This window comes from Myotis davidii, unplaced genomic scaffold (assembly GCF_000327345.1).
Source record: "Myotis davidii unplaced genomic scaffold, ASM32734v1 scaffold469, whole genome shotgun sequence".
In the NCBI taxonomy this organism is placed as follows: domain Eukaryota; kingdom Metazoa; phylum Chordata; class Mammalia; order Chiroptera; family Vespertilionidae; genus Myotis; species Myotis davidii.
In genome coordinates, this window is record NW_006299722.1 from 185,703 (window position 1) to 203,646 (window position 17,944).

Consider the following 17,944-nt stretch of genomic DNA (forward strand, 5'->3'; position numbering starts at 1 on the left):
GAAAAGCTAATGGTCACCTTAACTGCTATGTTAAGAACAGAGTGTAAGACACCAAGGGCAGAAAATAGGGAATCACTGAGGACTCCATCACAATTATCCAGGCTTATGCTGTGAGTGGCTACCACCAAGCTGGTGGGAAGAGGTCAGATTCTGCATACATACATTTTTAGTACAGTGATAGGAGGATTTGCTGACCGTTTTAAATTAGATTTGGGTCATTCGTTGACAAAGGTAGCATTCAAGCTCAAATCTGACTTCAAACGGCTTTATCCTACATAATCTATAAAATAAAGAAACCACCTCTGATCTCTTGGAACTTTTATAGTAAAATAAAAAATAAGACACACATAAGAATATATACCACTAGAGGCCTGATGCACAAAATTTGTGCACTGTGGTGGTGGTGGGAGGTCCCCTCAGCCCAGCCAGTTCCCTCTTACAGTTCGGGAGCCCTCGGGGGATGTCTCACAGGGAGCCGGCCTAAGCTGGCAGTCAGATAACCTTAGTGCTGCCTTGGAGGCGGGAAGGGCTCCTGTCACTGCCTCTGCATTCACCAGCCCTGAGCCCGGCTTCTGCCTGAGCAGCACTCCCCCTGTGGAAGCGCACTGACCACCAGGGGGCAGCTCTTGCATTGAGCGTCTGCCCTCTGGTGGTCAGTGCGCATCATAGTGACCGGTCGTTCCACTGTTCGGTCTATTTGCATATTAGCCTTTTATTATATAGGATAAGCAAGATACAGAAAAACTGCTGTGGCAGTGGAGCAAGAAACGTTTATTTGCTGGTGGTGAGTCAGAAGAATGTGGTTGAGGAGAACAGGGGAGGCCAGAGTGATCTCTAAATCCAAACCTGTGGGGACCCAAAGTAAAGCTATTACATCAGTATCTGTTAGTGAATGTGTGAATGAATGAGGATGCGACTATGGCTTGATGCTTTATTGGTTCTAGCACTTATAATTGGTCTGTACAGAAAATGTTAACATTCCCATTATTTAAACTTTGACTCAAACCAATGCTATTCATGCTGCCTCCTAACCAGGAACTCTTATTTCAGTGTGCCTCCTTGCTTGGAATGCAGCTGAACACGGGTTGGAAAGAAATCATTTGAATATCAGCAAGCCTATCTGTATGGGCGCCACATCACCGAAATGACGTCTTAAGCTATAACTTCCTATTTGCACTATTTCTCGAGCAGCACAAGGAACGGTTGCCTGTTGAGAAAGTTGGGAGCCCAGTGTCACTGCCACCTGCTCTTCAAGGACTTTCTGAAGCCTCGCCTGTGATGTGCCTGGAGCCAGGCTTTGGCTATCAGCGGTTACATACTAGTAGCTCTGAGGAGTCACCTTTCCTAGGAAGTCACTAAAGTGAACTGTTTTTATATGCGGACTCTTCCTTTTTTATAATCAGCATTCTCAGTTACCATATTCTTTTGGTTATAGTGTGGTTTTAATTAAGCAATGTATGAAGCATTTCCTGTGGTTACGAGTCGCATAACTTTGTTGGGAAGTTTACTATAATAGTAGTTTTCTTCTCGAATATGATTAAATATTTCACTTCTTCACTTGGCTTGAATTTTTCTCACAATATATTGCCTTTGGTTATTGGGGGGTTTTTTTTGGCAGAATTTATTGGTTTATTTGCCTTTCCTCAATCACTCAGTAATTCGCATTTGCACAAATTTTTTTTAAGTTAAGAGAGTCAAGTTTTAATTGTAACATTTTGGTATACAATTTACACTTTGGGTGTTTCATAGGCAGTTTTATCAGAAGCTCTAGCTGCTTATAAAATGTCATTTAATAGTATATACACTTGTTATTAAAATAAATTTTATCTTTAAAAAATGTGCCTTATATGATATTTTTCTGGATTCAATGAATTCCTGAATACAGACATAGTCAGGGTTTTAGAGTTTGTAATTTAACATGCATTCTAGGTACCACCACCTTGTTTTTTTTGGCCAAAGTCTTAAATCACAAATTTAATTCCCTCGTCTTCAAGAATTTCTCTTACATTTGTCCAACGATCAGCTTCCCCCCATATCACCACACTCTTCTCTCTGGCCATTCTCTAAAGCCAGCTGTTGATTGTCTCTGTTCCAGCATTTAATCTATTGGGAAAATAAAATCCTGCTCACTGGCTACCAAAAATTACTCTCCCATCTCCTCTCAGACTATATACGCTGTTTTGCATCTTTTGATGAATTGTGGTAAAAAGTATATAACAAAATTTTTCATCAGAATCCTTTTTTAAAGTGTACAGTTCAGAAGTGTTAAGTATGTTTACATCGTTGTGCAATAGATCTCTAGAACTTTTCTGTGTTATAAAAATTAAATGCTATTTCCTTTAGACAAAAACTTTACATTTCCCCCTTTCCTCCAGTCCCTGGAAACCACCATTTACTTTTTGTTCCTGTGAATTTAACTAATTTAGGTGCTTCATATAGGTGGAACCATACAGTATTTTCCTTTTGTGACACGTGTATTTCACTTAGCACATTGTCCTCAGGGTCCATCCCTATTGCAACATGTGCCAGAATGTGCTATCTTTTTCAGGCTAGATAGATCATTCATTGTATGCGTTGTCCTCAGGGTCCACCCCTATTGCAACATGTGCCAGAATGTGCTTTCTTTTTCAGGCTAGATAGATCATTCATTGTATGTATATATATTTTGTTTATCCATTTATGTGTCAATGAACATTTGGCTTGTTGTCACCTCATGGCTGTTGGAAATAACACTACTTAGAATGGAGGTGTGCGGCAAATATCTCTATCTCTCTCAATTTCCTCTCCTTCCACCTCTAAGCTTATCTATATTCATTCATCAATTCCACTGACCACATTCACAGACTACACTGTTCTCCCCCCCAACCACCACCACACACTCACTCCCTGTTTCTTCCAGGACATGGCTCCCTCAGTTATACCGTCTCATCACTGGCTCCTTTCCACCTGCCAACCTGGTGCAGCTAGTACCCATTCATCTCCAAGTCACAGAAATCTTATCTCCCACTGGCTTAGACCAAAATTTATTACATCACATGACAGAAAAGATCACAGGTTCTGCTGCTTCAGTCAAAACAGGAAAATATACAAATCACATCCTCAGGAATCTATTCCTCCCCCCCAACCCCCCGTTCTGCTTTTCCTCGCAGGCCTCCTTCTGTGGTCGACACTCCCTAAAAACTGGAAAAGTATTTGCTGACAAGGCCAAACACATACCTTGTCGGCTTAGCATTCCAGCACAAAGAGCTTCTCTCTAATAACTCCTTCAAAAGTCCCTTCATTAGCTCTAATTTGTCACACACAAAAAATGGCACATATCTCCACTGAACCACTTACTAGGGCCAGGGCAGTGAACTAGGCAGATGGCAAGGCTTGAGCACTGCCCACAGTTGGAGCTGGAGTAGAATTGATGTATCCTTCCCTTTACCACTGCTGTATCTACGAAAATAACCATAGCTCCCTCAATCATTTCACTCATACACTCAACCAATAACTATGTACATCCTTCGGTGTGCTAAGCGATGTTTTAGGTCATGGGATTTAGCAGTGGCAAAATGACAGTGCCCGTGTAGCCTTTATGTTAGTGAGGAGAGAGACAATAAGCAGATCTATATATAAAAAAAGATATAGGTACAATATTTTAAATTCTCTAAATCAGTGAAAGGGGAAAGAAAGTTCAGTGGATAGGCCATTGTTCATAGTGGCCAACGAAGGCTTTATTAAAGGGTCACACTTAAGCAAAAGCTGAGGGCGGTGACCATGCAGAGAGGTTTCTGGTCAGAAAGTATTCCCAGCAAAAGGACCATTAGAAGGAAAACAAAGAACTATGCCTGCTGTTTTGGAGAAATGACATATGTGTATGGGTAAGGTAAACTCTACTAGAAAGGGGGAAACAGTGATACTGAAGAGAGAGGAACATTACTTAGCCAATGGGAAGGGTAGCAGAGGTATGGCAAATTACCATGATTCTCTCTCTCTCTTTTTTTAAATATATTTTATTGATTTTTTCAGAGAAAGGGAGAGAGATAGAGAGTCAGAAACATTGATGAGAGAGAAACATCGATCAGCTGCCTCCTGCGCATCTCCCACTGGGGATGTGCCCACAACCCAGGTACATGCCCTTGGCCGGAATAGAACCTAGGACCTCTCAGTCCGCAGGCCGACGCTCTATCCACTGAGCCAAACCGGTTTCGGCAGAAATTCTCTTTAACTGCTTCTATTTTTCTCTGAAGAAAAGCAGCAAAGGTATAAACAGAGATTGAGAATGATGTAGGAGATGTCTGCATTCAATGTTAATATAAAAATATGAAGTAGCAACTTAGGAGAATGATGGAGTAAGTGGACTAGGCAAGTACGGTAGGAATACCTAGAAGCATCACAGTGGTCCATTTGAAAGGAGCCATCTTTAAAGTAAGATTAGGCATTATGGATACAGGTTTTTCTCTAGCCACATTCAGTGCCTTGGGTACAGGAACAAAATTATGGAGAATTGACTCTAACCAGGATTATTGTTTGTCTGAAGCATGTAATAAAGTAAGAGACGAACAAGGAAGCTGAGGATGTATGCAAGATAGTGATTACAGCGATGGACCATGGAATTTAACCTGCTAAGGTGGAAAGTGAGGGCACTAAGGGGGTTTGAGACTGAAAGACGGTGGTGAGATAATGGGTTGCGGGTACTGAGAAATACAACGATGTTTGGGTCCAGGCAAACTAGAAGGATAGATTTGGTGGTTGGACAGTGAAATGGTTGAAATTCTGGAGGTATTATAGCTCAATGAGAATAAAATCAAAGGTACTTCCATGGGCATAAGTGGCAGAGTAAAGTGAAAGATAAGATCATTGGCAGAGAAGAGGAAGGCCCTGAAAGGGCAGGTGTTTGAAAATAGCATCGCTGGGAATATCAAATCACTGAGGGCTATTAATGCAGGGAGAATGGAGAAGGTTGCTGTGAGCTAGAAGTTAAACTTTCAAGCAATGAGGACAGAAAGCAGTTGTTAGGAGATTAATGCACAGGAAGTGGAAATGACTGGTGTATTCTGATAGCATGTGACGTAAGACTGAGGAATTGAGTCATCAGCCTACTAGGATATGGCTTCTTCCATCTCTCTGTTGAGAATAGCTTAAACGCATGATAAGAGGGCCTTGAGAGAATGGTACTAGAACTATTAAAAAGGAAGTACAATAAGTGATATGATCAATGTATATATTTCTTGCAGTAGAGTCTTAAAAGAGAAAGTAATGGAAAATAAAAAACATACCTCGCATTTGGGACACTGTCCTTTTCAACGAGTGAGGGTAGGAGCTGAGACTTGAGTAGGCAGGAACAAATAAAGACAGTATTCTGGAATCTTTATGTGAGCTAAGGCTATGTGTGCTGAGTTAGATAGGTTTGTTGGACTATGGGTCTCTGTGAAACTGCACTGGGTATAGTTTTCCACCTTGAGTATCTTTGCTCCACTTTGAGTCATGGGTCTGCATGGGGGAGACAAGAGCTCACACATTTACTGACATATCTGCTACAATATCTTTTCAAGCCTCTTCCCGCTCTACAGCATTTAATATTTGGGATTTCTCCACTCTCCATTCAACCCATTCCAACTCTGACTCTTGTTCCTAATAATTTTGAAATTTGGGTTCTTGTCTCAGAGGCTAAAGACCTCCAAGGTTCAGGGCTAGAGCTGACTCTACATAACTGGTTTGCTTTGTAATCTCATGTACTTTATTTTATGCATCCTATATAATAAAAGGCTAATATGCAAATCGGCTGAACAGCGGAACGACCGGTCGTTATGATGCACACTGACCACCAGGGGGCAGATGCTCAATGCAGGAGCTGCCCCCTGGTGATCAGTGCACTCCCACAGGGGGAGCACCACTCAGCACAGCACCAGTGGTGGCAGCCTCTCTGGCCTCTGTGGCAGTGCTAAGGACCCCTTGGGGGATGTCTGCCTGCCAGCTTAGGCTTGCTCCCCACTAAGCCAGCAGGCAGACATCCCCTGAGGGGTCCCGGACTGCGAGTGGGCACAGGCTGGGCTGAGGCTCCCACAACCCCACCCCCAGTACACAAATGTCATGCACTGGGCCTCTAGTTTAAAAATAATTCTGAGAAAGGATCCATAGGTTTTACCAAACAGGCAAAGAGATCTATGATTTACACAAAAATGTTAAATGTTTTCTTTTTTAAAGCTCTCTTCTTGGGCCTTTCTGAAAAGCCAGCTTCATAATTAACACAATACCTATATTCCTAAGCTTTTCCTAGAACATTCCCACATCCCTGGGACCTCAATATACTCAATCTGTCCCATAGCCAAGCTTTCTCAGTTAAAAAACAAAACAAAAACAAAAAACTTTTACACTTTTCCTTGATCCATCAACCCTCTCTCCCCTCCATATTAGTTTCCTGCCACTGCTGTAACATGTACCTTGTAGGTTAAAATGACACAGATTTTACAGTTCTGTTCAGAAGTCCAAAAAGAGTCTGACAGGGCTACACCCACGGTGTTGCCAGGACGGGTGCCTTCTGCAGGCAGGGAATTCCTGACTTGCCTTTATCAGCTTCTAGAGTTGGCTGTCATTCCTGGATTTTGGCAGCATCCAATCTCTGCTTCAGTCATCACCCTCTCCCAGCAGATCTACTGCCTCCCTCTAACAAGGACCCGGTGACTACATTACCCAGTCAAATAACCCAGGGGAATCTCCCATCTCAACTTCCTCAATGTGATCACATCTAAAACCTCTCGTTACATAAGGTAACATATTCACAGGAATTAGGAATTAGGACATGGACATCTTTGGGGAGCTATTATTCAGCCGACCACACACACCCATTTCATCCTTGAACTCTTAGCCCCATGCTCCAAATATGTCCCACCCTATTTTTCAATTCCAATAAATGATAAAACCATTCATTTAGAATCCTGGGGTGAAGTGTTGATTTTATTTTTCTCACCACTAACCTTAAGATCCAATGCAAACAATTTTGTTCATTCCACCTCCAATATCATCTAATTGTCCACTTTCTCTAGTCAAGGCTGCCACCAAAACTCCCCTCGGTGATGGCGACGCCTCCTTGCTGGTCTCTCCACCCACTATTGCAGCGGTTCTCAACCTGTGGGTGGCAAACCCTTTGGGGGTCGAACGACCCTTTCACAGGGGTCGCCTAAGACCATCGGAAAACACATATAAAATTACATATTGTTTTTGTGATTAATCGCTATGCTTTAATTATGTTCAATTTGTAACAATGAAACTACATCCTGCATATCAGATATTTATGTTACAATTCATACCAGTAGCAAAATTACAGTTATGAAGTAGCAACGAAAATAATTTTATGGTTGGGGGTCACCACAACATGAGGAACTGTATTAAAGGGTCGCGGCATTAGGAAGGTTGAGAACCCCTGCACTATTGCCTTTTCCAATCCAGTCTCCCTATTACAGACGGAATTATATTTTAAAAATTCAAATCTGATTTAGTCACCCTTTAAAAAAAAATCGTTCAGTGGCTCGGTATATTTCAATTCAACATAGAGAAATGGGTTCTTCACCGTCCCTGTACCCTGCACCTGTTGCTGTAACTGTCAACACAGACAGCAGGCATTTAGGGAGCCGACCTACCCACGCACATTTTTGCAAAGGACAAAAGTCAGGCAGGAGCATACGGGAGTGGAGCCCGAGAAACCACCGCTTGGACCTGCCCACCCCAGGCAGGCAGAGCGCACAGAGGCGCTGAAGTTCTGAGAGACGGTGATCCTGGGATGCGGGACCTGCAGGTGGACTTCGGATGCCAAACTCGCTAGAAACAATGCAAATTGGGAACAGGCATGGCCCCCTCCCCCGCCCATTAAGGGGAAGCTGTGGTCAAAAGCTTTTTGTTCCGCAACTGCGCTCCCCAGATCCTGGGCGCGCCGCCTCGACTGTGGTCTCCGTCCTCTGAGCTGCGCTTTCTAGTGACTTGGATTTTCTTCCCGCGAACCGTCGGGTTCCTAGAGGTGCCGGGGGAAGATGGGAGCCGGATCTCCGAGGAGCCCCGAGCCTCCGTGGCCGCCAGCGCCCTCTCTCTCCGGCTCCAGGGGGGCCCTCCCGGCGGTGCTGATGCTGCTCGCGCTGCCGGCTGCCTGGGGTGAGATGCGGGCGGGCGGGCGTGGGGAGCGCCTCCAGCCGGGACGCAGCCTCCGGATCCCCGCATCCTGGGGGTTCGTTTCCAGTGGGCTCAGCTGCGAGAGGGCGAGGGCACTGGGCTCTGCGACCCCCTCTGTGTCCTCAGACCCTCCTGGCCTCTGGGTAGAGTCGGGTTCCCCTCTGCAGGGTCTTAAGCGTCCCCAGCGCGGGGAGAGCGCAGATGCGCAGGTGGCGCAGCATGAAGTCCTTGCCTTCCCTGCTGACCAGGACTGGCTGTGTGAGGACGGGGCGCTGGTCCGAGTGCCAGAAAGAGGTCCGGGCATTCCACCGGCCTGGGTTCTAATCCTGGAAACTTCTTAACTGTGGGGAAAGTGAGGACCCCTGCCTGCCTCCCTTTCCTCTTCTGTGAAATGGCAACGCCCTTAGCCCTACCTCACGGGGCTGCCATCTAAATGGCATAAAGCATGCCAAGGGGCGAACCCAGCGCCTGTCACTTCATTTCTGTTCCCCAGTCATTAGCTCTGAGCTTTGTCCATGGGGGTGTTTGGACCAGCAGCGCTGGGAGGTGCGGTTTTCCCTGGAAATCTGCCCTGTATCCGGCCAATATTCAGCCCATGCCCTCCCCAAACCAGCACCTCCATCATCAATGCGCACTCACTGAGCGGCTACTTGAGGGCATACCCCTGGCAGGGCACTTGGGGTTAGGAGAACTAGTGACACCCCAGAACCCTCAGCGCAGCTGGCTTCCAGGAGAAGGCACCCTGGAAAAGTGGACCCGTTATAGCCATGAGTTTAGAACTAAATAAAACCATTATAACCATTATGGAAATTTTGAGGTCATGCCTTCCCTTCCTTCCTTCCTTCCTTCTGACTTTAGGTAAACAACTTCAATGAGGGCCCTTCTCTTATTTTTGGCTTTCCAAAAAGACCTATGAGTTGCGGGGGCTCCCTGGTCACATCTCATTTGGAGTGACAGGCTGGTTCTGTTTGCCCAGCCTCTTCTGGACAACTGAGCTGGGCTCTTCCCTGTCATTAGACACTTCACATTCGTTATTGGATGGCGCCCTCTCTCATGGGAAAAGAAAAACCAGGTTTTCAGAAATGTTGGTGTTAATGTTTCATCTCCTTAGACATCAGAAGGTAACCTGTTAGGGGAGGAAATGTAATAGAACCTAAAGTTTTATTTTCAGAAAAGAAGCGTTGCCAGTGAGGTAAGCCAGCTGTTGTCAGTGCTTGGACATTGCTGTGGACCTTGTGAGCATCTGGCTCCCTTACTGGGATATTGTGATAGTGTCCCCTGTTAACAATCTCAGACATTATACACTGCCCCCCAATTTATTTTACTAAGGTCACCACACTAGCCTCTGAATGTGAAACAGCCGAAACCCATGGTGGGCAAACTGTGGATTGCAAGCCACATGCAGCTCTTTGGTCCCTTGAGTGTGGCTCTTCCACAAAATACCATGCAGACGTGCACGTACAGTGCGATTGAAACTTCGTGGCCCATGTGCAGAAGTCAGTTTTCAGCCTGGGCGAGTCTATTTTGAAGAAGTACTGTTGATATTTGGCTCTGTTGACGAATGAGTTTGCGGACCACTGGTAAACTAGGCTAACTAGTGATTTACTTGCCAAAGTAGTTTAGATAAAGAAAGTGTTGATGGAATCCTGACAATGTCACAGCACTTTGGAGTTGGAAAGAAGTCTGAGAGAGCCGTGCCTCCCAGGCGGATGCATACAGACTCAGAGTGGTCAGGTTTTATGAAATCTCTGTCATTGGGAGACCCGGGTTCTGGCTTGTCCAGTGTCTGCTGCATACCAAAGGGGGGTCTGGGATCCAGCAAGTCAATGAGCATCCCTAACTTCCAGTGTCCATGAGTAGAAAATGAGCATATTTGGCATCCTGTTATCTGAGAGGGCGATTGCAAAAATTGCATGAAGTAGTGTCTGTGATAGTGTTTTGGAACCTGAAAATCCCCGTGCACATCTAAGGGACCCTGACTAGGAAGTCACACAAGACAACCTCAAAGCCACAGGAGGTCTGAAATGGAGACATCTCAGCGTCAATGAGTGGAAGGAGCACAGCTCAAGCAGCACTTAGGGAGGGAACCCAAACACCAGTTGTGCAGCATGATTCACAGGGATATTGGATTTATATACCTAGGAGCACACTAAGGGAGCATGACATATTTCAGTTTACATGTATATGCTCAGATGAGAAGGTGTGTATGGTGTCCATTGCCTAGTTTTACCTACTGTAACCTCCACCATTGGACAAGTAACTTCAGAAATGTCTTGCATAGAAACACTGAGTGAAATAATTCTAATAAGGTCAACTCAAGGAAGAAAATAGCATACCTGACACCCACTCACCCACACACAGACACACAAACTCGTATACAAGCTCTTTGTCAGAGAAACGCTGTCAATCTCATCACAGCTGACCAAAGGTGGATAAAAGCAATAATGTAGAAAGTATCAAGAAACTAGCGATAGCTAGCTTTATCCATCATTACCAAGAGAGAAACTCATTCTAACTCTATTTTTGTCTGTTTAAATGTTAGTTAATGAGCATATTATATTATGATTAGTAAAGCATTTATAATGTTTATTTCATCTCTACCCTATTTCTTTAACTTTCTATTTATATGTAATATACAATGTAAGTATCTAGAAGATTTTAGCAAACATGATTAATTGTTAATTGGGCCTCACTGGCATACCCAAAACACGATACCCACTACCACAGACACACCTTAAAAAAACACATCTGATACAGTTATATCAGTTGACTATATGCTGAGACATACAAGTGTCAATCAATTTCAAAACTTCATAATAAACTACCACTAAAAATTTCCTCAAATGTTTCTAAATTATGCAAAACATTGCTAAATAAGCCATGGGTCAATAAAGAAATCACAATGGCCATTAAAAAATATTTTGAACTGAAAATATGCATTTGTACACTGGAAACCTATTTAATTTCATTAACCAATGACATCCCAATAAGTTTAATAAAGTTAAGAAACTCAAAACCCTGAAAATATGGCACATCAAAACTTTGAGAATACAGCTAAGTCTGTGCTCAGAATAAAATAATATACAAATGCTTATTTCAGAAATTATGTAAAGCTGAAAATAAAAAGATCTAAGTTACCATCTTAAAAATTTATTTTTAAACTCAGCAAATAGGCTCAATAAAATTTTTTAAAAGGTAAAATAAAAATAAGTACAAATCAATAAATCCAAAAGTTGATTACTTACAGCCTAATAAAATTGAACAATCTACCCTCCATTATTTGAATTAAGTAATAAGGCGTGTGGAAAGAAATAGATTAATCAAAACAGAACAGAACCTATTTCTAATGTAAAATACTTTTCCAATAGCTATTTCTTCTTTATAACATACTAGAGGCCCGGTGCATGAAATTCGTGCATTTGGTGGGGTCCCTCAGCCTGGCCTGAGCCCTCTCACAGTCTGGGAGCCCTCAGGGGATGTCCGACTGATGCCTTAGGACTGATCCCCAGCGCCGGCAGTCAGACATCCCTCTCCCAGTCTGGGCCTAAGGCGGTAGTCGGATATCCTTAGCACTATGGTGGAGGTGGGAGACGCTCCTGCGACCACTGCTGCACTCACCAGCCATGAACCCAGCTTGGGCTTCTGGCTGAGCAGCACTCCCCCTGTGGGAGCACATTGACCACCATGGGGCAGCTCCAGTGTTGAGCATCTACCCCCTGGTGGCCAGTGAGCATCATAGCGGCCAGTTGTTCTGCTGTTCAGTCGATTTGCGTATTAGCTTTTATTACATAGGATTGTTTAAGTCTACATGGTATTTTTATTAGTTTAACTTAAACCTTTACATCTTAAGAAGTAAATGAGTCTAATATTTAATTCAAGATGTGCATTATAAAATATAGGCCCTCACAAAGTTTAGTTGTTGGGTTTGGTCTGCAAAACATGTGCTGAATTTTCCTGTGCTGATGAATTGACCTGGCAACATCTTTTAACAGTGGTGACCACTACTGAAGGCCAGAGAAGAGGCTGTTGTGCTGCTAGGTCTGGGTGGTCAGCTGGGAGTGAAGATAGATGGTGAAACGCATGCGTGCTGCTTATTACACAAGAGGATGGGGTAAAGGAAGCCAGAGCCCAGGGTCTTTCTGATGGATAAAATGTGAAGCTATGAATTAGTTTTTCCTTCCGTGAAAGAACAGATAGATTAGATCTATATAGATATAGATAAAATAGATATAGATTAGATATAAATATATATCGATATAGATTTGGCTATACCTTAATTGCCTTCAAAATAGCAGGCTCTTTTAAAATGGATAGATGCTGTTTTAAAAAGCTCTTTTCTAAAGTTGCTGCTAAGGGAAGCAATCCTTTTACCAGCATTAAAGTGTTCATTTTCTTCTTCAATCACATCTATGAAGCATATTGGAGAAAAAGAGGAGGTGGGATAGAAGTCCCCTCATTGACCCTGCTGTCCCTGTGACCTTGGTCTTCAGGTCAATGCCAAGCCCCGCCGTATTTTGCATCTGCCATGCCTACAACACTGACTGATGAGGTTGAGTTTCCCATTGGAACATCTTTGCAGTATAAGTGCCGCCCTGGTTACCAGGGGAGAATGTTCTCTATCACCTGCCTAAAAAACTCAGTTTGGTCAAGCCCTGCAGCCTGTAAACGTAAGTAACTCTGGACTGAGAACTCTGCTGTCTCAGTGAAACATCCATAAGAACTGGTGCAATTGTTCAGATTTGGGAATGAAAACATCTATGACTTTTAATCCCTGAGGACCAGGAGAGGGAATATCTTCCGACTGCTTTGAGTTCCTGGCACCTTCATAAAAGTTCATTTCTTAAGAAACTGTCATTAGGGCATGTTCGAGGGAAATCTCCACTCACTAGTCATCTGCCATTTTCATAACTGAAACTGATGAATGCCTCAGGAAAGGGAAAAAGAAGTGCAAGTAAGAACAAAAGCCCAGACTCTGAGCCCTTTCCTCTGGTTGAATCATAGAGTAAACACTTTGGTATGGAACTCCTTCCGAACCCACAAATGGCAAAATGGAAATAACTGGAGAAGGCAAGTTTGGATCAAGAATTAATTATTCTTGTAATGAAGGGTGAGTTTGCAGTAGCATTTGGCGGGTGGTGAGGGGAGGTGACGGTTCAAAAATTGTAACAGCAATTTCTAAACAATAGTATTAGAGAGGAGAGTCAAACTACCTACCCGTTAAAACAAACCAATAGGATTTCTAAGCGAAGGTAGTAGCTTCAATACAGGCATTTAAATACCCTTGAAATGATTAAGCATATATTTAAAAGATAGAAAAAAAATCTAGAAAATGGGGGTGAGGTGCCTGTTGTACACCAAATTAATGCACATAAAACCAGGTGAAGCATTCATTGGATGGGGAGGACCAGCTCTCTAAAGAAGCAAATGGAACAAACACTAGTTGACCCACAAATATATTCTCTCCTCAAAGCACCAAGAGCTGGGGATGGTGGATTCAGGGGGAAGTGGGAGTGATTTGTTTGGGAGGATGAAGCAGGTGTGGGGAATGGGCAGATCTGAATTGTGATAGCTCCTCTCCAGAAGTGCTCACAGTGCAAGCATCATGCTGGGGACATCTTCTTGGCCTATCCTTGGGGGAGGCAACCATTTAGGAAAGAAGTAGGGGGACTGCTTCACCTTATACTTCACTTTTGCTTTGCTTTTTTGCTCACTTATAATACATACAAAATAATATAAGTGAATACTTAACATAGCGGTAACAATAAAATGAGCTCCAGTGTATACACTACTCACCTTAGAAATATTACTAGTACATTTGGAGCCTCTTGTGTGCCCTTCCCAATTCTCGTTCCTCCACCTCTAGAACGTCTCCAGAAGTAAGCACCATTCTGAATTTTATGTTTTTCATTCCCTGGAGTTTCTTTTTTTTTAATTAAAAAAATATTTTTATTGATTTCAGAGAGGAAGGAAGAGGGAGAGAGAGAGAGAAACATCAATGATGAGAGATAATCATTGATTTCCTGCCTCCTGCATGCCCCGCAGTGGGGCCCAAGCCTGCAACCCAGGCATGTGCCCCTGACTGGAACCTAACCTGGGACCCTTCAGTCCCCAGGCTGACACTCTATCTACTGAGCCAAACCAGCCAGGGCTGGAGTTTCTTTTTTATCTCCTCCCATGCATCATCCTAATCAGTATATGTATTTTTAAAATATGTATATTTTTTTTATTTCAGAGAGGAAGGGAGAGGGGGAGAGAGAAACATCAATGATGAGAGAGAACCATTGATCAGCTGACTCCTGCATGCCCCCCACTGGGGATCTAGCCAGCAAAATTTCTGAATGGGCCAGATATTGAGTTGAAATTTTAAAAAAGGAGTATGGGTGACTCCAAGATTTTTGGTTTGATCTGAAAGAAGGAAATACCAGCAATGGAATAGAAGTATTTTTTTTCCTAACACTGAACACTAAATGGTATATATACTTTTTAAATTTAAAAAAACCCACATTTTTATTGATTTCAGAGAGGAAGGGAGGAGAGAGAGAGAAACATCAATGATGAGAGAATCATTGACCGGCTGCCTCCTGCATGGCCCCTACTGGGGACTGAGCCCACAACCTGGGCATGTGCCCTTGACCAGAATTGAACCCGGGACCTTTCAGTCCGCAGGCCAGTGCTTTATCCACTGAGCCAAACCAGCTAGGGCTTAAATTTTTAAAAAATAATTCTTTATTGTTGAAACTATTACATATGTCCCCTCCCCCGCTTCCCCCCATTGTCCTCCTCCAGCCCACCCTGCCCCAGGGGCACATGTATTTTTAATCACTGTTACCCCGGTGTGTTAAATTTTTTTAAATATTATTTCCAATTGAAATTATTATTAGTCACATTTATAAAATGAAGAGACATACATACATAAATACATACATACACTACAAGACGTAAAAACGTTTTAACTAGAATTCTTCCTAGGATAAACATTGTGGCTTAGGAAGGTGAAACTCCTAAAACTCCAAAGAGGCTGTCCTGTGCAAGGCAAAGGGAAGAAGTTGCTTGTTACTGCAGAGAAGCAGGAATAGAAAGACAAGTGAGGAAGAAAATAAAATACAAATTGGCGCCCACTCCCCAGGGCAACAGCTCCCTAGAACTGCCCCCAAATAAAATGCTTTGAGCAAGTGGATTTAGGGAGAGACATATAAAAGGGCAGGTCCACTCCACGCCTACTCCACCAACAGCTGTGTCCATAGCAGATTATCCTGGGTGGTTTCTCGGAGAAACCTCCCATGCCCATGTCTCCTGGTCCTCTTGAAAGACAGTCTAGCAGATAAATGTCTCCTTCTCCTGTTGGCACCAACACATATGAAGTGGGGGGCTCATCCTCACCAGAAAGCCACAGAACAGGACAGAGGGTTTACTCTCCATCTCAAGGGTTGGACATCCTCCACTCCCCATCTAGTGACATCAGGGAGGCCAGCAAAGCACCTTCACTCCCACCAGCAGCAGGGATACATTCAGAACTTAGCGGAGCCAGAAGAAGGAAGCAGACCAGAATGGCATTACAAGGCTCAGAAGACTGAGCTTTCATTGGAACTACAACTCACAAAAGGAGGACAGAATCTACCCAACAACTAAATGACATCCATTGCTGTCACACTTTACATTTTATCTCTAATTGGCTTATTTTGCTGTTTGAATAAAGCTTGCGCTGCTTTATCTATCTATCTATCTATCTATCTATCTATCTATCTATATAGCAGCATACACACACATATATACACACACACACACACACACACACTAGAGGCCTGGTCAGGCATGGTGGGGGTCCCTCAGCCTTGCCTGCTCCATCTTGCAATCTGGGGCCCCTCGGGAGATGTTAGAGAGCCAGTTTCGGCCCGATCCCTGCAGGCCAGGTCGAGGGACCCCACCAGTGCATTAATCCATGCACCGGGCCTCTAGTATGCATATAAGAGTTTTGGTTAATCTCTTCCCACCCTCCCCTCTTGCCCCTTCCCTCTGAGATTCATGTTTCCATGCCTGTGCATTGAACATCTTCCCCCTGGTGGTCAGTGTGCATCATAGCTACTGGTTGAATGGTCGACCCATCACTTAGGTTTTGATATATATAGATGGCATTGTTCTAACTATACCAAATAACACTTGACAATTATTTGATATTATTTGTCTCAATTTGTAATAGTATCAAGTCTGGCCCTAGCTATACCAACTCTCGTGAATGGCTCACCGCAGCATTCCATCACTATACAAAGCCTCTGTTGAAGTAAATATAAATGTCACTAAATTTTCCAAATTTTATGTCACACTTTAAACAGTTTGGGGCATACTAATTGAGAATTTCTGCCTTTAATATTTAAAATACGAGATTAGTGTTCAACTCTCTTTGTTCTGCTTGGATTTCCTTTGGTTCTACTTTGATGAATCTTATTTACCTTAGATTTACATAAAAATGCATCTGAATTTGAAAAAGAAGAGAGATTCCATCCAGTCTAGAAAGTATAAAGGAGAAAATTTAAAGTCCCAATACAGACATAAGATTTGAGAAATTGACAGTTTTACAAAAGGAAATTGTTCTGAATTCTTCAAGATGGTGGTCTCTTGTAAGTAACAATCTAAGCAGGGACATTAGAATGTAACTGTTAGGTCGGAGAGAGCCCAGGATCAGATACATGCGGACATGTGACGAGATAATGGACTACCCCTGGCATTTCTAACAGATCAGCATGCCAGATACAGATACTGGCTTCTCCATGACCCCCACACAGATACTGACTCATTCCTGAATACCTTGCTGACCCCCTACAGCTGAAACTTCCTCAGCTGAATACCTCAGCTCATGTCCCCGCCCCTCACCCAACCGCAGTTAGGTGGGTATAAAAAAAGCACCCCCCTCCCTGTCTTTTGGGGTACGTGGGTCTCCTGGGGACGCAGAAATAAACCTTTCCTTTCCTTTCTTTTCTGATTCACTGGACTCTCTATTTCTTACGCTGCCTCCTGAGCCACCTAACCTAACAGTTACCACTATGTCATCTTAAGGAAGTCACTAAACCTCTTTGATACTCAATTTACCCCACTTTAAGATAAGGATGAAAATACCAATGTGCTGGGTTACTGTTGAGATCAGTACTACTTGTTTCAAAATATGGTTTAGAAAGAATCTGCCAGAAGGAAGGAAACATGATAAAATGACTACCTACATAGGATTTCCTAAGGAACATACCATAGCCATGCAGCATTAGAAGAAATATATCTGTACACTGGAATTTTATCCAGCCATGAAAGCAAAACATCTGGAGAAGCACTTAGTGACATATAAAGATGTTTATTATAACTATTTGATGTGAAAAAAAATCAGATGGCAAAACAGTTTGTATGGCAATACCTCATTTTATTAAAAGATCATATATCTATGCCTGTTTCTATATTTTCACCTCCATCTCTAATTCTGTAACCATTTTTATATTCAGACCCTGGTAACTAGTTTTAAGCCTCTTTGGTGAAGGCTGTGGGGCAGAGGGGGGCGGGGTCCTTTACCTTTTGGCTGTGTAGCAGGCTGCTTCTTCAAGAAGATTCACACTCCCATTTCTTCAAGCTCCTCTGTGTCTGTAAACTGGTTCTCAAGTCTGGGAATTGGCTGACGGAGAACCACACTCTGTTTTATAGGGTTTCAAGTCAGACTTCCGGTCACCAGACCTAGATCTTTTCTGCTTATACAAACCTTAGTTCACTCTTCATCTACTTCATCTCTTGAGACTCCATGATCAATTAACTGATGACAAAGGCC

General features: G+C 43.2%; 1 protein-coding gene across 1 annotated transcript in view; it reads left to right on the forward strand.

Annotated features, from left to right (window-relative positions):
• The window catches only part of LOC102768212 (complement receptor type 1-like), a gene marked incomplete at its 3' end in the record, with an annotated part of 135,542 nt that overhangs the window by 27,115 nt on the left and 90,483 nt on the right, over positions 1-17,944 (forward strand). The window contains exons 25-26 of the mRNA XM_015571895.1: positions 7,995-8,127; positions 12,636-12,812. Coding sequence (XP_015427381.1) covers positions 7,995-8,127; positions 12,636-12,812 — 310 coding nt within the window. The remainder of the gene's footprint in view (positions 1-7,994; positions 8,128-12,635; positions 12,813-17,944) is intronic.